We start from the raw sequence: 23,517 nt of genomic DNA on the forward strand, positions 1-23,517 counted from the left end.
GGGATATTGTGTGTAGATTGATGAGAAAAAACAAATAGTTAGTACATTTTAGTTTAAGGCTGTAACGTAACAAAATATGGAAAAAGTCAGGGGGTCTGAATACTTTCCAAAGGCACTGTATATAAATAATTCATTAGCACCAGTGAAATGTCTCCCTGAAAAGCCAATCCTCATGGTCTGTAGAGGAAGTCTCACAGCATGCTGTGGGAACAAGACTGTTCCCTGCACGGCAGTTGGGAACCTGCCAATGTTTCTCAGCAGCTAGCGTCAAACACGTCCATATTGTCGGTCACAGGCTTCCATTTCAAGCATCTCTACTATGAAGCTCTATTCATACCCTTCGAATGAATGCTCTGCGTGTCCATTTCCCTACATCATCACTTCTTCTTTTCTCTCACTACCCATCGCGCTCCCTCACTCCCAGCAGGAAGAACTGTGGTCAAAGGATATTGCTAGTTGGACTATTCTCAGGAAAATAACATAGTTTTGATCCAAACTCCACCCTGTAGTTCAAGCGCTATATCAGGGTCATAGAGTATACCTTACAGTAATACCACAATTTCAGAGGAACTCTAGTAGAAAAATCCAATCTGTTTTTGTCCAATTCAACAGGAAGTGCTGGGATTTACATGTCTGTTTGCTAAATCTCAAGGTCCTAAATTAACATTCACATCACTTTCAATAAGCACCCATTACCATTCTCTAAAACATCTTCAAACAATATTGCAGTCTTCGGAACATCAGTCATTCATTATCAAGCAGATTACATTTCACATGAAAGGCATCAATCTAGGACTATTCTGAGATTTGATTTTAGGCTACAATATTGCATTGCATACATTGGCTGATTTGGATCACAAAGCAAAGCGATCTCAGGGAGAATCTTTAATAACCACAGAAGTAAATAGGCTGGTAATGAAAAGCACAATTTATCATGGCAGATCTCTGCCCATTCAAACATCACAAATCGTCCCCTTTCCCCAACCATACTGTATAGGGTGGGCACACTGTGACAAGCATTTCACAACATCCGCAATGACATCTGCTAAATATGTGTATGTGACCAATACAATTTGATTTGAATGATTTTGGGAATCATCAGGATTTAAATTCAGAGGAGGCCCGCACAGATTTTTTTTATGTTGTTTTCTTGTCAAAAGCAATTTGCATTGGCACTTATTTGAAAACATATAGGTCCACTAAAATTTTTACATACATTCTATTAAGTTTTAGACGTTCAAGAGTGGCCTGGAGTGTTTTTTTTACTCAAACCTCCCGCGGGACAGTTGGAACGAGATCAAGCCCACGGGCTGTATTGTTGCCCACCCCTGTGGCCAAGACAGACCAGTTGGTCTCATACCTTGGCTTTCATTATATAGAACAGTGTGTTAGCGTATGAACCCAGGAAGTTTAGTCCTGATGTATAAATGTGTATCTCAATAATCTAAACACAATCCATACACCCACTTGGGTAACACTTTACATTCAGGGTGTTTTCACATGTGGTCTAATGAAAACCTCGTACTTTTTTTATTCATGCATTGAAAGCAGTAACTCTCCTCAATGTCCTCTTAACATTCCATGACTCTAGGACCAATAAAATGTACTCAAAATACAGTAGCTTCTGAAGTTTAGAAAGAATATGTTTGTTAATGGTAAAATGTCAGTTTTGGAGATAAGAGGTTTTCACCCGAAAACGACGATAGTCCTCTTTAAAAGTTGCTCTTATCTTTTTAGTAAGGCTTTAAATTACACAACAACATCCAAAGAACTAGAACACTAACCTTTATTAATCACACCAACAGCTGAAGTCAGAGATGTTCAGAACGCCGGTTAGAACCCAGACATTTTCCAGCACTTATCAGTCTTGGCTCATTCATGCATTCAGCACCTTGAAGTTTAATACAGTAACCATGCCAACCTGTAACCCTTAACAACAGACTGCTCTCAAGAAGGGGGGGGGGGGGAAGTCCTTCCTTTGATGTATTGCTTTAATGGCAAAGCTATAAAAAGACGACAAAAGGATGCCACCATTTACACCTTTAATACAGTGCACTATAAACCAATTAGACAGACAGCCAATCAGAACTCACCGAGACGTCGAAGACCTCTTCTGTGTCGTCCAACATGCGTATCTTAATGGAGACGTGGCGTCCAGGGGGCATTGTTGGAGGCCGGTGGCCAGGGTCCAGGGTGCTGATGCCCAGGGTCTCCTGGGCTCCAAGACGCTGGGCTGCTGATGCTCTGTGCTCAGGCTCCACCATGGTGCTCTGTTGTGCTACCGTACAGCCTGCAGGGGAGGCAGAAGAACCGTCATATACACACACACACACACTCGCACGTGTAACAAAGTAGGTTCCGTTCCTGTCCCTCACTGGGCTTGAACCCGGGACATTTTGTACAACACACACACTCACATGTACGTACGCACGCACGCACACACACCAGCCAAATGCTGCAGTCTCCATAATAGCAAAAATGTCATAAATAGCTCAAATGTAATAAATGTTAGATGCACATTTTCTCCTCTCCTTCGCTCCTGACTACATGTGCTGCCACAGAAATAGAGAGAATAGAAAGGGTGTCCCCATTCAAGTCAATGATGGCATAAACGGGTGGATGGGCAGCCATTACTAGTGTACCCCATAAGAGCAGAGCAGTAGGTAAAAGCAGGAAGTAAAAGAAGGACGTGTAGTTTACCCATCAATATGGGTTGTAACTAGATGGAGTACAGCCACGACCGGAAGGGACTTTTCGTAGGAGGTTGGGAGAGCATTTTAGCTAACCCTAATCCTTAAGGTTAGCTAATTCCCCCAACCTGCTACGAAAAAGTCACGTCCGGTCGTGGCTGTATTCCACCTAGTCAGAACCATCAATATGTGCTGTGATTTGTTCATTTAACTGAACTGACATTACAAAAAAAATACATCCCATTACATGAGCCACATCAGGTTACATCATTTGAATGAACATTCTACTTTACCATGGAAATGATTGCATCACAATAGCAGGCAGCCATTGCAAGTGTACCCATGGGTTTACAGGGTCAATTTGTTAGGGTTAAAAGGTTCCATGGCCTTTCTATGTGTGCTACTGCTGCATTTTGGGGGGGGGGTGTTGCCTATGCAACCAAAATCTATTTTGATAGTTTCTTGTTTCAGCAAGGAGAAACAAAGTTTCATCATGTTGTTAAGAGTCCATGTTACCGGACTTAAGTGCACAAACGCCCGGCCGTCCCATCTTCTGTTGGTAATTATTTGTATTATTTCACGACGGTCTTCATCCATAACCTTGGGTTACATGGTTACAGCACGCACACACCAAACACGCACCTTGGGTTACATGGTTATAACACGCACACACCAAACACGCACCTTGGGTTACATGGTTACAGCACGCACACACAAAACACGCACCTTGGGTTACATGGTTACAGCACGCACACACCAAACACGCACCTTGGGTTACATGGTTACAGCACGCATACACCAAACACGCACCTTGGGTTACATGGTTACAGCACGCACACACCAAACACGCACCTTGGGTTACATGGTTATAGCACGCACACACCAAACACGCACCTTGGGTTACATGGTTATAGCACGCACACACAAAACACGCACCTTGGGTTACATGGTTACAGCACGCACACACAAAACACGCACCTTGGGTTACATGGTTACAGCACGCACACACAAAACACGCACCTTGGGTTACATGGTTATAACACGCACACACCAAACACGCACCTTGGGTTACATGGTTACAGCACGCACACACAAACACGCACCTTGGGTTACATGGTTACAGCACGCACACACAAAACACGCACCTTGGGTTACATGGTTATAACACGCACACACAAACACGCACCTTGGGTTACATGGTTACAGCACGCACACACAAAACACGCACCTTGGGTTACATGGTTATAACACGCACACACAAACACGCACCTTGGGTTACATGGTTACAGCACGCACACACAAAACACGCACCTTGGGTTACATGGTTACAGCACGCACACACAAAACACGCACCTTGGGTTACATGGTTATAACACGCACACACAAACACGCACCTTGGGTTACATGGTTACAGCACGCGCACACAAAACACGCACCTTGGGTTACATGGTTATAGCACGCACACACAAACACGCACCTTGGGTTACATGGTTATAGCACGCACACACAAACACGCACCTTGGGTTACATGGTTACAGCACGCACACACAAAACACGCACCTTGGGTTACATGGTTATAACACGCACACACAAACACGCACCTTGGGTTACATGGTTACAGCACGCACACACAAAACACGCACCTTGGGTTACATGGTTATAGCACGCACACACAAAACACGCACCTTGGGTTACATGGTTATAGCACGCACACACAAACACGCACCTTGGGTTACATGGTTACGGCACGCACACACAAACACGCACCTTGGGTTACATGGTTATAGCACGCACACACAAACACGCACCTTGGGTTACATGGTTACAGCACGCACACACAAACACGCACCTTGGGTTACATGGTTACAGCACGCACACACAAACACACACCTTGGGTTACATGGTTACAGCACGCACACACAAACACGCACCTTGCCCGTCTTTGCCCGTCGGAGGGGCAATAATGCAGTTTATGTCACGTCTGTCAACCGTTCAACTATTCATTGTACAACTTGAGCATTAGGGAGTGGGACCCCCCCCGCCCCCTAACCCGGAGGGGGAAAAAGAGGAGAGGAGGTGGGTAGGTTACATAAAAGGAGATGAAGTCCCAGGGGAGAGAGTTCACAGCTTGTGTCAAGACTAGCAACGTAATTGCAAATGAGGTATTTGCACTCTAAGCTAATGGGTGATAATTGTAGCCTTTGGGAGAAACAATTAGTCCCTCTCTCTGTCAATGTGGTGCTTGATTTCAAAGTGCAAAGTCACTCGACAAAGCAATAACAGGGATAGTCCCTAAAATCAAAAAGTAGAAACAATTGACTCTTTGTAAATTATATTCAAACTATTTGTTTGGACAAATGACCTGTGGCGTTCCAGTATATAGGCAGACAGAGTGAGTGAACTACAAAACAGTAGAGATAGTAAGGAGCAGCCGAGCGAGAGAATGTCCCAAGTTCACAGACGTCCAGCTGCTAATAAGGACATAACATCTGGGCTGTGTGGATCTCATTATGTATGACAGCACGGTTTCCATGGAGATCGCCATGCATGGCATATTAAATCACATGCAACATGCAGATAGTGCAATTAGGCATAGGTGGACATGTGTGAATGAGCAGTGCCTAAATCAGTTCCTTTCAATGAATGACTAGCTTCTAGGTGATGGAATGTGTTTTGACCAGTTGCAGGATCATTTGGTCTGGGTTGAGGAAACAGGAGCAGGTCAATCCACCCCCATCTCTCAAGCCAACCCCAGAGGCCCTGCTTAATTCTCTGTTTATCACACATTCCAGCATGCTGATGTCATGTTGAGAGCTCACCAAATGGGTTATTGGAGCGTGGTGGTGGGGGCAGCTCTCATTCAGACAGTACAGTGGTGGCTCGCTGATTCTTGAAGAAGTGCACACGCAATGTTCAAAGTTCGGATTCGAATTAAGCTGAGGATTGCATATCAAAGACATTTGAATTTGGCTGACCCATCAAGAGCGGGGAAAATTGAGGCTAAAACTGTTGATCTGTTCAACGACCGTATCTGTTTATTTCTAGCAGCCTCTTAGTCCCCCATAGAGCTGATCAAATAAACGGTTTGTTTACAGTGTGGAGGCAGTGCACCATTACACACAATGAATATTTAACACATCATCATCATCATCATGGTTGGAAGTTGCTGAACACGCTGCCACACCACACAACCGACCTTGTTTAGAGCAAATGCTTTAAATCAGCTGCACCTGTCCATAATATACACTGCCATGGCCTGGGTGGAGTGCTGTTAGAATGTTCCAGCAAAGGGGTCACACGTGTGGGAGGTGAAGACACCATTCACTTGGGGAGATGAAAGCCATTGCCACTGCTGTCACAAGGGGCATAGCGATACTCAGGCAGTCCAAGCACGGCTGTGTTAACGTCTCCTTCATGGTTTCTCTTGAAGGGGACAACTTCCCCTTATTGTTTTACAAGCTACCACACTATGTCAAATGTGCATTGGGATTTTAATATGGGACTGAAAACCCTTGGCTCAGAAGTAACCCATAAATACTGTAACTAAACACTCCAAACAACAGAGTGAGACCCAGGGCTATGAGAGAGCAGACAATGATTATTTCAACTGATGCTTACCCTTCCCTGCCCCCAAGCTCATGAATCAACGGCCAGTCTGCCATGTGTCGCCCTACAGTATGTGGCCCTCTGAATAAGAATGTAGTCTTTGACGAGTGTGACTCAGTCACAGCTCTGTTACTACTATGTTGTTACTGTGGAAGACAACCAGGCTGGGACATATTACTGCTATGCCAACCCAGCCCAGGATACTATTGCGTACAATGCCAGGGGAACATATTCATACCCCCAGTGTTCACAGGGCGATTTACCCAAGCTTGGAACTTGTTGGCTTGAAATTCCCCACAACCATGTAAGATAGTGCTGTGGCTGCTGGCAGGCAGTTTGGGCTTTAACAGAGGCTCCTCTGTCTGTATGCAGCAGAAGCACACAGAGTCCTTCAGAGCAGTCCAACACATGCAGGCATTTCTGCAACTGTACAGCTGGATTTGATTACAGCCAGCAGAATGGGCTTGAGGATGGGGTAGTTCAGCCAACTGTCTACCTGAGACATGCCGAAAACCCACTCCTATTTCCACTGGACAGCAACTTGCTTCAGCTCCACAGACATGTATACCTGGGTGTGGCTCGCATATTTTAACCTATGCATTCAACTGTATGCAGAACTTCAATTTTAAATGTATTTACCATTATAAATTACGTGTTAAAGGTTGTTTGTATGATTGAATATGATTTCAAGAAATATACCCATATTTCTGAAATTATGTAGGAGCCCAGATCTGGGCAATTAACCAAAACCCCTCTACAGCTGTGGTTCCTACAAGAGGATCAATCAAATAACAGAACATCAGTTTGCCTTTTCTGTTTGACAATCCACAATCCAGATTATTAATGAGTGTACTTTATGGGGGAGGAGCGATTGTTTGACAGTTCAGTGAGTCATTCGATGTAATCTTTCTGGAAAAATTACACAAAAAAATCTAGTCTTGACGCAGGCATATTTGGATTATCAAATTGAACCAATTTGGAAACGTACAGGAAATGTTTGCACACCCAAAACAAAACAAATTGACAAGTTTTTTTAAATATTTCATTGTTGCCTATTAAGAATGCAAGACGGTAACTGGATTAGTTATTGAAAAGTCCTCATGACATTTTGCGCACATAGCTACGATAATGCAGTCTTGGGGAGTACAGTAATCCTTAAAACGTTATTGTTAGGCTACCACGCGTGGTGTGACACAAATACGTAACCTCGACTCAACTGACCAGCCACTAACTACCCTCAAGGGTAACAAACTAACAATGGAAAACGTACTCTCACTGACGACGTTACTATTTAAATTGCAAACGAGGCACGGCTATGTAAATGCCGTATATCCAACACCTTTATGCCAACAATATTGTATACAGGCTATGGTCTACGGTCATGAGATGATATCCCATTCAATGTTGGTGTTGTTACGTCTGATGTAGTGGATGACTATTGCCGTTTTTTTTTTTTACCACCGCTCTTGGTTGTGAGAACGACTGGGCAAAAACACGGTTAGCTCTTCCACCAATGTCCTACTTGATTTTAATACATTTTTCTATCGGCGACAATTAGCCTATATGGTGAAGCATACTGTTATTCTTTAAAACGGGCTACACGGTTACAAAAATCCAAGACAACTGGGGATAGGCTACTTCTACGATGTCTCTAATCTGCTGAAACAAGTTGCACACTGCCGTTTTGCACATAGGGAAATGAATGGTATAAAATCTTACCCTTTTTTTAAAATGTGGATAATCCACGTGTATAATTCCCAATTTACAAAATATTTTACATCCACTTCCAGACGCAGTTCAGGCTGCTTGCGTGGAGCCAAATGGAGTTCAGATGCTGGTTGTACCGCCGAGAAGCTTCTTCATGGTCGCCATGTCGGACGACTGTGTGCGGGGAGAGACAGGATTACATTGAAACCAGCGGCAGATCCTCTCTTGGCTTGTTACTCCAACAATAAATGAGGCACAGTGCCTCCAGCTATTGTGCAAGGAATTGCACCTACTTGCAAGGCAATCCTTGCCAAAGAAATGCTACAGCCACATAGCTCCATCTAGCTGTAAAATATGGGGCATACATTAGGCTACAGCCCTAACAAGTCGTAACCCATAGCTCTAACCTTAACCCTAGCTCTTTTTCTTCTTCAATGATACCAGGGTGGGCAGGAAAAAAACGTTTAAAGTGCATGCTGCCACCTACTGTGCTGGAATGTACGATCAATCATGATCTATCCAATTCTGTAGTACCATGAAAATACAATTCCAAACCAAATAAATCCATACTAACTTCTACCACACCCTCCCCTCAACCCCATTAAACTATCATGCTATATCCACCTTTAGGATGGTTCAGCATGTCAACCAATATTTCAACAGTAACATCTGTTACCCCCAATTTGTATTGTGCAGTCTCCACAATAACCTTCAACCTGGCATCTCTGGCATCTCTGGCATCTCTGCTTTTCAAGTTTCATTGATAACCTTACCAATAAAAGCTATGAAGTCAACTTTCTGCCTCTGAACAAGGCAGTTAACCCACTGTTCCTAGGCCGTCATTGAAAATAAGAATTTGTTCTTAACTGACTTGCCTAGTTAAATAAAGGTAAACTAAAGTTCATTATCAAATTGTCCTTTGACACCACACATTCATGAGTGCAGCTCCAATCCAAAGTCAAAATGTAGAATCGACTTTCTATTTAGCAACGAAGCCTCCTTCACTCACGCCGCCAAGCTTACCCTCGTAAAACGGACTATCCTACCGATCCTCCACTTCTACAAAATAGCTTCCAACACTCTACTCAGCAAACTGGATGCAGTCTATCACAGTGCCATCCGTTTTGTTACCAAATCACCTTATGCCACCCACCACTGCGACCTGTATGCTCTAGTCGGCTGGCCCTCGCTACATATTCGTCGCCAGACCCACTGGCTCCAGGTCATCTATAAGTCTATGCTAGATAAAGCTCCGCCTTATCTCACTGGTCACAATAACAACAATAACAACACCCACCCGTAGCACACGTTCCAGCAGGTATATCTCACTTATCATCCCCAAAGCCAACACCTAATTTGGCCGCCTTTCCTTCCAGTTCTCTGCTGCCAGTGACTGGAACGAATTGCAAAAATCGCTGAAGTTGGAGACTTTTATTTCCCTCACCAACTTTAAACATCAACTATCTGAGCAGCTAACCGATTGCTGCAGCTATACATAGTCCACCTGTAAATAGCCCACCCAATTTACCTACCTCATCCCCATACTGTTTTTATTTTATTTACTTTTCAGCTTTTTTGCACATCAGTATCTCTACTTGCACATCATCATCTGCTCATTTATCACTCCAGTGTTAATCTGCTAAATTGTAATTATTCGCTCCTATGGCCTATTTATTATCTACCTCCTCATGCCTTTTGCACACATTGTATATAGACTTCCTTTTTTCTACTTTGTCATTGACTTGTTTATTGTGTTATTGGCTTGTTTATTGTTTACTCCATGTGTAACTCTGTGTTGTTGTCTGTTTTCACACTGCTTTGCTTTATCTTGGCCACGTCACAGTTGCAAATGAGAACTTGTTCTCAACTAGCCTACCTGGTTAAATAAAGGTGAAATAAATAAAATAAACATATTAAAAAGTGCAAGATCTCTGAACAGCCCTCGAAACCATGCCAGGACCATCAGACAGTAGGTCCACTTACTACAGGTACATCCATGTAAGCTCCATCAGTCTGCACTGTTCTACTAGTCTGTTTTGCAGCTTCTGCATATGATACATCATGACTATTTCCATATCTCAGAGCCTCTCTAGCTTCTCTCTGCACCGGGCATCCACCAAATGCTGCACTATGTCCTCCCCCACAATTACAACACTTAACCTTCACATTGCTTCCACATTCACTGTAAACATGTTCCCCTCCACACATCCTTTCTTTCCTTTACACTGAACAGCTACATGTCCCATTCTTTGGTATTTAAAAATTCTCTGACATTGAAACTAAGGAATCCTCTCTGTACTTTTATAGGCAAAACCTTCTCAAACCTCAGCAACACTGATAAGCTTTCACTCATTTGACCCTCTTTCCTACTGATCATCCTTTTGGCCTCAATCACTCTGCCTCCCTTCACATTTTCTTTAATATCATCCATGGACATAGATATTGGGAGTAACACTAGCCCTAGTTATTATTCACTTGTTTATGAACTTCAGTGTATTTCAGAGTTGTGTAGAATACAGAAGTGTTTACTGTCAGGTGGATTTCCAACAGGTCTAGCTGTGGGATTTATTGAATAAAAGCGCTGAGCACAGGACTGCTTGCCTGGCTACCCAGACTCCTTGCTCCAGCCAAACACAGCAATTATTGAGACAGGTGGGTCCACCCCAAAGTGCCACATGTCATGACGACACTCACCTCTAGATCAATGAGAGAAGATTTGAAATAGAAAAGATGACAGCGTACACATTGATGGATTACTTCATGGAGCAAAAAAAATATATACCTATTTTAATAACCAAGCCTTTTCTAAATTCAAAACGAACCACCTGCAACTGGACATAGACATTTTAGAAGACACGCGTTTGGCCGAATCGAGAACGAAGACAGTATCGCCAAGTTAAGGTCGGTCGTAAATAATCTGTGCTAGGCCAAACAGTACCTATCCTGTAACGGGAGAATCACATTAGCCCGTTACAAATCTGTAGCTAGGCTCATCACATCCACCTACCTGGTATGAAAATGTAAAAATGAGTGCATAATCATTAAATACATAGGCATAGTAATCTAAATGATAATGGCTTTGCATGAAGTCACACATATTAGACCGATGTAGGCTACCTTATGAAAATATTAATAATAAGTAGTATTCAAGCAAGTTTATTCATATGTAGGCCTTTTATATTATACACTGCTCAAAACTAAAATAACACATCCTAGATCTGAATGAATGAAATATTCTTATTAAATACTTTTTTCTTTACATAGTTGAATGTGCTGACAACAAAATCACACTAAAATTATCAATGGAAATCAAATCTATCAACCCATGGAGGTCTGGATTTGGAGTCACACTCAAAATTAAAAGTGGAAAACCACACTACAGGCTGATCCAACTTTGATGTAATGTCCTTAAAACAAGTAAAAATGAGGCTCAGTAGTGTGTGTGGCCTCCACGTGCCTGTATGACCTCCCTACAACGCCTGGGCATGCTCCTGATGAGGTGGCGGATGGTCTCCTGAGGGATCTCCTCCCAGACCTGGACTAAAGCATCCGCCAACTCCTGGACAGTCTGTGGTGCAACGTGGCGTTGGTGGATGGAGCGAGACATGATGTCCCATGTGCTCAATTGGATTCAGGTCTAGGGAACGGGCGGGCCAGTCCATAGCATCAATGCCTTCCTCTTGCAGGAACTGCTGACACACTCCAGCCACATGAGGTCTAGCATTGTCTTGCATTAGGAGGAACCCAGGGCCAACCGCACCAGTATATGGTCTCACAAGGGGTCTGAGGATGTCATCTCGGTACCTAATGGCAGTCAGGCTACCTCTGGCGAGCACATGGAGGGCTGTGCGGCCCCCCAAAGAAATGCCACCCCACACCATGACTGACCCACTGCCAAACCGGTCATGCTGGAGGATGTTGCAGGCAGCAGAACGTTCTCCACGGCGTCTCCAGACTGTCACGTCTGTCACATGTGCTCAGTGTGAACCTGCTTTCATCTGTGAAGAGCACCAGTGGCGAATTTGCCAATCTTGGTGTTCTCTGGCAAATGAAAAACGTCCTGCACGGTGTTGGGCTGTAAGCACAACCCCCACCTGTGGAAGTCGGGCCCTCTACCACCCTCATGGAGTCTGTTTCTGACCGTTTGAGCAGACACATGCACATTTGTGGCCTACTGGAGGTAATTTTGCAGGGCTCTGGCAGTGCTCCTCCTGCTCCTCCTTGCACAAAGGCGGAGGTAGTGGTCTTGCTGCTGGGTTGTTGCCCTCCTACGGCCTCCTCCACGTCTCCTGATGTACTGGCCTGTCTCCTGGTAGTGCCTCCATGCTCTGGACACTACGCTGACAGACACAGCAAACCTTCTTGCCACAGCTCGCATTGATGTGCCATCCTGGATGAGCTGCACTACCTGAGCCACTTGTGTGGGTTGTAGACTAAGTCTCATGCTACCACTAGAGTGAAAGCACCGCCAGCATTCAAAAGTGACCAAAACATCAGCCAGGAAGCATAGGAACTGAGAAGTGGTCTGTGGTCCCCACCTACAGAACCACTCCTTTATAGGGGGTGTCTTGCTAATTGCCTATAATTTCCACCTGTTGTCTATTCCATTTGCACAACAGCATGTGAAATGTATTGTCAATCAGTGTTGCTTCCTAAGTGGACAGTTTGATTTTACAGAAGTGTGATTGACTTGGAGTTACATTGTGCTGTTTAAGTGTTCCCTTTATTTTTTTGAGCAGTATATATATACACATATATATATGTCAATAGCCTACACTGATGTTGAACAATGGTAACTTAATCTAGCAACACTTGCTGGCATGGTTTCTTCACTGTTTTCAGTTGTCATGTTCTTCATGTACGCCCACAAAAACTGTTTAGTTGGTAAGGCTGTCCACTACATAACTACATGTACTTACATGGTGGTGATTAAACTGTAAGTACCATATGAATTACCATGCAAATACAGAGCTATTAGCGTTGTGCTGTTACTGTAAAGTGGGACCAAATCCTACTCTCTGTTCTCTCTGCACACACATCCATTGATAGTAAAACGTAATGTCTCATCATGGATGCACTTCATCAGGGTGAGAAATAAGAATATTCAGGGATGGCGATGGACTGAACACAGAACTATATTTCCTTACTAGGCCCAAAGTTGCACCGGTCACGTTAAACTTATCCAAAGAGGATGATATCCAACCGCGTTCCTTGGAGTAAATCTAAATGGTCTGAACTGGCTTCCTCTCCTAGTCCCTTCCCCTATCTGACGAGCCAGAATCGGTGAGATCAATATTCGGCTTAGGGGTATTTTGCACTCACCAATCAAGTACTTTGACATTAATATGGTGGAGGAAGGAGATGAGGAATTTAAGACAACTCATACTATTGAGATGTACCCCTGCTTTGGAGTGCATTTCATGGAGGATCCACTGGAGGGAGCATTGCTCACTGGACCAGGGGCTACGCAACTGTTCTGCAGCCTGGAAGGAAAACTAGAATGAAGAGAAAGACAACTGTGATATGAAGAAGAACAGTACATTTTCACTATTATACCATGCCATCAAAATAGGTGAACCCCATTACCTCAACAATTAACTTATGCAGATAGACACAACTTCAATATCCCCTTTCCTCTGGTCTCAGCACCATCACTGTCCCACCTCTTCACACTTTTTTCATCAAGTATCAGATCTGTTGGCACAGCAATGTCTTACTTTTATTGTCAGTAAATGTTTTTAACGGGCATGTCCTAGTCAATCACAGTTGGCCCTTTTTCACTCGTTGCTCCATTTTGTGAGTAAACCCACATGCTGTTGTTGTGGCCAGGCCAGTGAATTAGTTCAGCCGTCACCATAGCAAAGAAGGGAGTTGTAATTCAGATCATCAAGTTGTGTCTGTCAACAGCTGTTTTCATCATTAGAGAGCTTGCTGCCAAGGGTGAGGAGGCTGCTGAATGCTCCACTGTATCTGCATATGAATGGACTATTACAGAAATGCAACAACATCTTCCACTGGCCACTGCTATCTTTGGTTTTATATGACAGTAATGATGCACGATTATGCATTGCCTTGGTATAGCACTAGGTCTCAAAGGGCTTTACATTGTGGAGGATAATAGAGACATCAAAAACGGCTTACTGTAGATGCGTTGTGCATGTTATCTCACAGAGATATGTGTAAAAGGTAATCATCTTATTATAGAGACTTATTTTTAGATCTGTTAGCGGCATAGGGTTCATAGATGAAAGAACTGTCTCCTTCCTCTATGCAAGACATACAGTGCAGTACTCCAGTTTCCCTGCATTCCTGGTTTCTTATTCAGGAGATCTCCGCTCTGCTTTCTGGAGAGTGGCCTGAGGCTTTGACTGGGAACAGTTCCTCCGTGCCGCCTACTCCTGCATGTAGCTGGGGCTGGGGACAGGGATAAAATATATGGACGCCTTGCAGTCTCTGGGGTGGAAGGCTGGAGCTGAGCTTGTTTAATGCCTTTGCAGTTCGGCGTTCGCCCACCTTCTCCCTGAATCCATTGGCAGGAAGAGAAGTCTCATACTCCTTGTGTTCTGTGGGATTGAGATGTGGAAATCACACTCTGTGCCTTGGCAGTGTCAGAACAGAACCTCTCTGGAGACATTTTCTTGGAACTAAGGCAAAGATGAACATTTCAGAGAGACCATAAAGAGAGTGAGAGCTATAGCGAGAGAAATAAAGTGCAGGAGAGAAAGTGAGAGTCTGTTCTGCTGTGGACCAGGCATGTAATAATTTTATGCCTCAAGCAGTTTGAGCCAGGATCTTAGCTCATATAGTCATCTCCTCCGGTCTCCTGCTATCCCTGGCATGTGACAGGCAGGCAGTCCAGTGAGAAGCTGTGCAGTCCAGTCCACTGCAAGATTGTAATGAGTTTCCCCTCTCCATTACGCCAGTCGTTCACTAAACCTACAGGGCATATCAGAGGCCCTCAGTGGCCCTCAGTGTTCAGATCTTCACAAGAGTGTTGGAACAGTCGAATAGTGACTCAGATGGAGCAATCTTACACAGACTTGAATGTGTTATAATGAAAATAGAAAGACATAGCACAACACTGTGTATGTCCTCTATAGTTATCTATTGTGTAAACATCTCACTCATTAGGCTTCTATTCTTCAGAACACAGAGATTACAATAAATCAGCCCGGTGGCGATGCATTCTGATAGGTTTGTCTTGTGATTAATTGATATTTAATGGAAACATATGGTCCCAGGTTTTGCATTTCAATGAGGTGGTGACAATCATTAATTTGTGCACCAGACAGCCAACAGCAGAACTAGAACTCGAAGCGATGCTCACAACAACAAGGGACTAACAAAGAGCTGGACACAGATTCCTGGTAAATACATCAGGTGAGGCAGTCTCCTAATAAGGGGGTAGCTGATAAGAAAAATGCCTTTCCTTGCAACATGTGTAGGCCATTCCACTGCACCTGCTGAAGTGAATGGGGTTTGCTAGTGGCTTCCTTATTAAGGGTGCGCTGATGTATCTGCAGACCCACAGGACGCTGCATTGTTTGTTCAGCTGCTACTGCGAGGAGAGGCTGCCTCACAATGGATGGGAGACCAAACAGGAAATCACACTGCAGGGATCCGCTATTATAAATGTCCCAATTATGTCTAGAAATTGGATTTGCTGGTTATGTATGATGCAAAAGCAATATGCAAGTGCTTCCAGTGCATCAATAAAGTAAATGTATTGTAGAAACTTGTTTCTGCCTATTAGTTTGTATTGTTGACTATGAAATAAAACCGAAATATTCATAACCCACAGTGACTGCTTTAGTGACCTAATCTTTCATCAAATTGTATGTAGAGTAATAGTGTAGTATATTTGTTAACTTACATTGTTATACAGTTGTTTCATATGCAGACTCCCCACATACAAACACACTACAGTTTACTATAGAATGCTATAGTACTTATCATAGAATTCTGTAGTAAATTATAGTAAACTGTAGTACAGTATACTGTAGAATCCTAAACTCCACACTGTAGTATCCCTCGATCATGTAGAGCTTATGATATACTTTTGAAGTATATTGTAGAATACTATACTACATACTATCCCTTGATCATGAGTAGTAGGTGAGAACCAGGATGAAATTAACACTTTTTGTTTTTTCCTTAATTACTCAAAGATCAGAGGAGCAAGAGAGACCATCTTTAATGAAAAACAACTTATACATGTCCTCTACCATTAGCAACTGTAATTTCTTTTTCAGGGTAAATGAGTTGAAATGAAATAGAACGAGAACAGAACTACTGTAACGTTACCTTTGTACCTGACGGTGGGGCGGGAGTAACACCGCCTTGGGGCGGGAGTAACACATCCTTGGGGCGGGAGTAACACCGCCTTGGGACGGGAGTAACACCGCCTTGGGGCGGGAGTAACACAGCCTTGGGGCGGGAGTAACACAGCCTTGGGGCGGGAGTAACACAGCCTTATCTGTCTTATCTCCATGTGACCGGTTTGTAATGCTTATTACTTTCAATAAACGTACTGTCAGACATAATTTCACACTTGTGTCGATTAGTGCTATAGGTACGAAATTTATGAAAATTAACCATGCGCCAACATGGCAATATTGCGCAACCACAATATTTTGCCTTACAATATTAAAATCAGGCTATGGATCACATAATAGCTATATTAACCATACTTTTCTCATCTCACATTAAAGGGAATGTAGTAGGAGATATTTTTTTCACAATTTCCAATGACTATTCACGCTTAGCCCTACCAATCAGGGAACATTTTTATTCTCTTCTCAAACGTCAAACTCATCCCGTTTATTACATTTCCATGGCTTGACACAAGGTAATAGACCCCCCCAAATCAAAAAATATATACATTTTTAATCACTAACCTGTGGATAAAAGCTTATGAGAAGGTGATGCAAGGTAAGGCATAAATCCAATGTCATATATCATTTTCAAACATTCCGTCACTTGTTGATATTGTTGTATATATTGCTAACATTATAAAAGCAATAGGAGACTGTGTTTAAACTTTTTCAACTATTTCATTTTATTCCAGGTCATCAGTTAACATGGTGTTACTTTCATCCCACCCGTCTCTCTTGTAACTTCTCCCAGTTTTTATACTTGCATCGCTCAAAACCACTTTTTGTTGATTTTTTTGCAGGGAGCTCGTCCTCCCCATTATGCACATGCTGAAATCACTATGTCATTCTAGCTTCTGAGAAAATGGGCGAGTTACTTTCGTCACGTGTTACTTTCAATTTTCACTTTTCACCTAAAATGACATACCCAAATCCAACTGTCTGTAGCTCAGGACCTGAAGCAAAGATATGCATATTCCTGATACCATTTGAAAGGAAACACTTAAGTCTGTGGAAATGTGATATTAATGTAGGAGAATATAACACATTAGATCTGGTAAAAGATAATGCAAGGAAAAAAACATTCGTTTTGAAAAAAATAAATGTAATCATTCTTGAAATGCAAGAGAAAGGCCATAATATAATATTGAAGTTTATGTAAAATGTAGATTTAGTTTCAGATTGGTCCAGTGAAGCATTACAATACTGGACAATATTTTGTGTCAAGTCTGCCAAAATGTGCCAAATTGGTCAATTGATACATTTTCAAGTACATAACTATAAAGAGCATACAAAAATGATATGCTAATACACAATTTAAATTGACCCACTCCCAGGAATGTCATACATGATGGATCATGTATCACATTATCATAAATGTTTTTGTTGTTGTGCACTCTCCTCAAACAATAGCATGGTATTTTTTCACTGTCATAGCTAAATCCTTTTATGATTTGGGGGGTCTATTACCTTGTGTCAAGCCATGGAAATGTAATAAACGGGATGAGTTTGACGTTTGAGAAGAGAATAAAAATGTTACCTGATTGGTAGGGCTAAGCGTGAATAGTCATTGGAAATTGTGAAAAAAATATCTCCTACTACATTCCCTTTAATGTGAGATGAGAAAAGTGGCGGGTCGGGCGCAGTGAACGCTGACACGGTCGCCAGGTGTAGTGTTTCCTCTGATAAATTGGTGCGGCTGGCTTCCGGGGTAAGCGGGCATTGTGTCAAGAAGCAGTGCCACTTGGCGGGGTTGTATTCGGAGGACGCACGGCTCTCAACCTTTGCCTCTCCCGAGTCCATACGGGAGTTGCAGCGATGGGACAAGACTGTAACTACCAATTGGATACCATGAAATTGTGGAGAAAAAGGGTTAAAATAACTCTAGTATACTAAATTATTGATTGTAGTGTTTTTGCGTGACTGTAATATACTGTAGTGTTTACTGCAGGTTTTTGCAGACATGACTGTAGTGTACTATAGTATTCACTGTTGTGTTCTTGCAGACATGACTGTACTATACTATAGTATTCACTGTAGTGGTTTTGCAGACATGACTGTAGAGTACTATAGTATTCACCATTGTGTTCTGCAGACATGACTGTAGTGTACTATAGTATTCGCTGTTGTGTTTTTGCGGACATGAATGTAGTACACTGTAGTATTTACTGTGTTCTGCTTGAGGTTTTCCCCTCATTAAACAGTAACTGATATAGTCTGGTAGTTGTGTCATTTTAGCTAACCCTAGTCGGCAGGTCTTACTGCAATATACTACAGTTATGTCAGTGAAAACACTACAGTAAAGTCTGCAAAAACACTACAGAAAATTCTACAGTATACTACAGTCATGTCTGTAAAAACACTACAGTGAATACCTCAGTCATGTCTGCAAAAACACAACAGTGAATACTACAGTATTCAGTGTAGTGTTTTTGCAGATTTCAGTCCACAAAAACAACAGTGAATACTACAGTCAAGTCTGCAAAAACACTACAGTGAATACTATAGTATATAAATATATTAATACTATAGTATTTAGACCATATTATATACTATAGTATTTTTTCATGTGGGTCCATTGCTGTTGCGATCTCTCCAGCCACAGTAACACCTCCTGTCACAATGTTCTTCCAGACTGCCCCCCACTGTTACAGTTTAACTGTGCGTTTGGGCACACACCTCCAGACAGAATAGCTGGATGTTACCTCCAGCCTAATTGTGCATGTTGCTAGGCTGTCAATTTCACTGCTAAATATTCCTCCCATTCAATTTGAATTCCAATTGCAATATCCTGGTTGCTTGTATTCTATCACCAGCGTTGCCCTTGATAAAATCAGGAAACAATCATGCCAAGCAGTGGAAGATGTATTATGCTATTTAACTATCAAACAATTGCAGATATATTATTTTTACTCTATCTGTTGCAAGTGTCGCTTCATTTTTGATGGGGCAATAATCTCACCTAATCTCAAAATATTGCATCCCTTTTTGGAGAATTACAATCAACCAATGATAGAGCTGAGGCGGTTCGACTCGTTGGTTGACCTGAACTGTCTCAGACAAGAAGCCAATTACAAGTAGCCAATTAGTACTGTTCCATGCATCAGCTGCTACACTATTCACAGCATGGAGCATGCATTTATGTTTCTCTTTCTGATTTCTTAAACACAATAACTTACATAGATCAGTAGAGTTCTGTGTATTCATTTAATCAGGTAAACAACAGATCTCCCTTGCTATTCCACCCACATCTGGCATCTGTGAAAAACAAGTGATGCATTCCTGGAATGCACTTAAGGAGAGGAGAAGGAAAGATGGGAGGAGAGTTGTTACAGCTGATCAAGCAGAGAGGGAGGGAAAGTATTTGTGGAAAGAGGCCATTAAAAGCAGGCAGGAATGGGGAGTGGAGAAACCCTCTATCTGCAGAAGCGAGCCTTGCAGCCCCCCTGTGGAGCTCTCTAAACCAACACAGGACCAGGATGGCAGCGTGAGCACCATGTCACATGCTCCATTAAGAAAGCTCAAACACGGGAGAGGCCCTGCCAAAAGCCTGCTGCTCCTCCCAGTGCCGTTGAGTCGATATCATCAGAGAGACGGATTCACATTCATATACTATTATTTTCCTCTGTTGCAGTGACAAAGGGTTGGGGAGTTATCTTCGGGGTGCGTGGGAAAAGGAATGTTTGACTCAGCAGAACAAAACTTTAAAAGTATCAAATCAATATTATGTAATATGTACTGTAAGCTATTAACTTGCACTTCACATGGCTAGTCAACTTTTTGGGATATTCAGAACTTGATTTTACTCAGACCTGTTACTCAAATCTGTCTACTTAAACCAGTTAGTAAACTGGAGGGACAAACTGTCCCCTAGTTAGTCATTGAACTTTTCTCCAGGGTACTACTGCATTAAAACGTACATATGTTCTATCTATTCTTATCTACGCCACAAGGGCACCATACCTGTCCTTCTACTCTGACATTCTGAATTCATATTTCCTGTCATGTCGCTCATGTAATTCAGCTTGAGGAGGGGTTCTTGCGACCAGAGTGTACTAAATGTCATGCATTTTCCCCATAGCACTTGTAAATGTGAAGAAAGATTGGTCTTTGCTCTTTCCACACCATGAACCACATATACAGTAGTTCCTACCCGGCACCTACCTCATATCTTTCTGAAACTTGTGGAGAATTGGCCCTCTTTTAAAGGGGCAGTCAGGCAGCCTCTTTTTCGGACAGAAATGGCCCATAGAATGTTGCCTTGGTGTGGAAGTTGTCTTGTACCCTAGAATGACAATTCTATTCTATTCCAATGTTTGGTTGAATGGGCTGTTGCTCAGGGCACTATAGGCTTGGCTCTTTACTAGCTCTTTGTTTTCTACATGAATTATACATCATATTCAATGTTCCCCCAAGCATGATGCATTTACAGTAACTCAGTGGAGGAAACATAGGAAGTCAGTGAATAACTAGTCTGAGATCATTACCCACTGGGCACACACTGGCTGAATCAACGTTGCTTCCACGTCATTTAAATGAAATTACGTTGAACCAACGTGGAATAGACGTTGAATTGACATCTGTGCCCAGTGGGTAGACACTAGCAATCTCCCCAAATCAATCTCTATGGCTCTACAAATAGGCTTACCACACTCTTAGCAAATGCTCTGAAGAGATGCCGTTATGGCTGTGTTCAAGCTTGAATGCTAGGTGCCAGCCTTGAAAATGGTAAAACATGGATTTGTAAATAAGAAATGACCAACTACATGTTTTAAATGAGGAATTTCTCCCTGCTGTTTCCCAAGATCATCCCCCCACACACTCCCTCTATCCACTGCCACAGCTGCAAATTAGACTGTGAAATTGACAACTCATGTGTTGCCATCTGGTTGCCATGACACTTAGTCATTAGGGCCTCATGACAGTCCTACCCGGGTCTGTGCTTTTTATCTCTCCCTCGTCGTCTTCCACATCATTCCCTTTCTGAAAGGTGTGAAACTTCAAGGGGGGGGGGGGGGGGGGTCAGTGTGGGGGAGTAGGCACTAGGCATGAGGTGGGGGTGCTCTGACTGCATTGGAGCTGGACTCCAACTGAGGTACTGTACTGTATGAGGAGGAGGAGTAAACACGTTCACACATTCAAGCTGTGAACGCCATCACATTGTCTGTCCAAGCATGTGTTTGGCTCCACACTTTACAGTGATGCCTAGTCCAGCGAAAACCGTCCATCAACTATTAGCTGTTTAGTCTATGTTCGATTCCTGGGTTACCGTATGCTATTTCCTGATCTGATGTTTGTCCCTCTACATCTAACCCCATTACCATCCATGATCCTGAACGTGAACCTGTTCAGCTACTGAGAGTTTTATTCTCCACAGAATAAATGCTAGTCTTTATCTAGGGGTTGTGTGAGAGAGTTCAGGACCACTAATCAAATCAAACGTTATTAGTCACATGCGCCAAATACAACAGTGAAATGCTTACTTACGAGCCCCTAACCAACAATGCAGTTTAAAAAAATACAGATAAGAATAAATAAAATAAAAGTAACAAGTAATTCAAGAGCAGCAGTAAAATAACAATAGCGAGAGACTGTACCGGTACAGAGTCAATGTGCAGGGGCACTGGTTAGATGAGGTAATATGTACATGTAGGTAGATTTATCAAAGTGTATGCATAGATGATAACAACAGAGAGTAGCAGTGGTGTAAAAGAGGGCAGGCAATACAAATAGTCTGGTAGCCATTTGATTAGATGTTCAGGAGTCTTATGGCTTGGGGGTAGAAGCTGTTTAGAAGCCTCTTGGACCTGTACATGGCACCCCGGAACCGCTTGCCGTGCGGCAGCAGAGAGAACAGTCCATGACTAGGGTGGCTGGAGTCTTTGACAATTTTTAGGGCCTTCATCTGACACCGCCTGGTATAGAGGTCCTGGATGGCAAGAAGCTTGGCCCCAGTGATGTACTGGGCCGTTCGCACTACCCTCTGTAATGCCTTGCAGTCAGAGGCCGAGCAGGTGCCATACCAGGCAGTGATGCAACCAGTCAGGATGCTCTCGATGGTGCAGCTGTAGAGCCTTTTGAGGATCTGAGGACCCATGCCAAATCTTTTCATTCTCCTGTGGGGGAATAGGTTTTGTCGTGCCCTCTTCATGACTGTCTTGATGTGCTTGGACCATGTTAGTTTGTTGGTGATGTGGACGCCAAGGAATTTGAAGCTCTCAACCTGCTCCACTACAGCCCCGTTGATGAGAATGCGGGTGTGCTCTGCCCTCCTTTTCCTGTAGTCCACAAGAATCTAATGCTCCACTAATCAATCAATGTAAGGCTTAAGCCTCTTATGTGTGGTCATTCCCTTGCAATCTCCATCCCCAGAGAAGCTCGAGACAGTATTCTCTGATATCCTGATCCATTGCTCCGTGAACATCTTGACTTCCCAGTTCCCAATGTGGGGAACGTGTTTAAAGGGGAGGAGAGAGAGAGCCTTCTCCATAGACCTCACTAAAGTTCCCCCAGTCACTGAGGTAAAAGCAGGGAGGAGGAGAATGGCGTGACTCATGCAGCGCTCCTCTTCATCTTGACAATTGACATAAGGACAGGATATCAGGTGGAAGAAACATGTCACAGAGTGCCACAGCTGCAGCGAGAGCCAAGAACGCCTCTGGTCTGAAGCTGAACAGGTAACCATGAGTCAGCTCCCATTTAATTCATACACCTACACAGCTTAGGGCCGCTCTTTTCAAGCGTTTTTAAAGGGCTGCTGCTCAACTTGATCAGATAGATCAATATTTCCCACAAAATAAATGTGCTACATCTGTGTTCAGTTCTGAACGCTAATAAAAAAATCAGGGGAAAAAATCCCCACAAAAAAATCAGTTTAGTGCCAAAATGACATGTGCCACCAGGCCTATTAGTGTGGTTTCTAGCGGTGGTAGCGGTTTCTAGCTATAAGCTAATATGACCCCATTCCTGAAACCCAGGACTCTCAAGAACCCATATATGCTCTCTGTTTCCCTGTATGATGCTCACTACCCCTGCAGGACTCCAAGTGGGCTGTCATGTGCCTTTTACTGAAAAGGGAGTGTGAGAAATACATTTTTAAAATTAATTCAAAGCATACTTCAAACAGACTGAAATGTGCAATT

General features: G+C 43.0%; 1 protein-coding gene across 18 annotated transcripts in view; it reads right to left on the bottom strand.

Annotated features, from left to right (window-relative positions):
- LOC110520153 (FERM, ARH/RhoGEF and pleckstrin domain protein 1) overlaps positions 1-23,517 on the bottom strand; it is a 107,309-nt gene that overhangs the window by 73,396 nt on the left and 10,396 nt on the right. For 14 of the 18 annotated variants that reach the window (XM_090229864.1, XM_090229861.1, XM_090229863.1 and 11 more), the window contains exons 1-2: positions 8,016-8,263; positions 2,094-2,290 (exon numbers count right to left, since the gene is read on the bottom strand). In XM_090229864.1, coding sequence (XP_090085990.1) covers positions 2,094-2,264 — 171 coding nt within the window. In that variant the 5' untranslated portion in view covers positions 2,265-2,290; positions 8,016-8,263. Of the gene's footprint in view, positions 1-2,093; positions 2,291-5,509; positions 5,580-8,015; positions 8,264-23,517 lie in introns of those variants that run through there. The other 4 variants (XM_090229859.1, XM_090229855.1, XM_090229854.1 and 1 more) reach the window with 2 other exon arrangements.

Source organism: Oncorhynchus mykiss, chromosome 3 (genome assembly GCF_057628025.1).
Source record: "Oncorhynchus mykiss isolate SJ-2025 chromosome 3, ASM5762802v1, whole genome shotgun sequence".
Taxonomy (NCBI): Eukaryota; Metazoa; Chordata; class Actinopteri; order Salmoniformes; family Salmonidae; genus Oncorhynchus; species Oncorhynchus mykiss.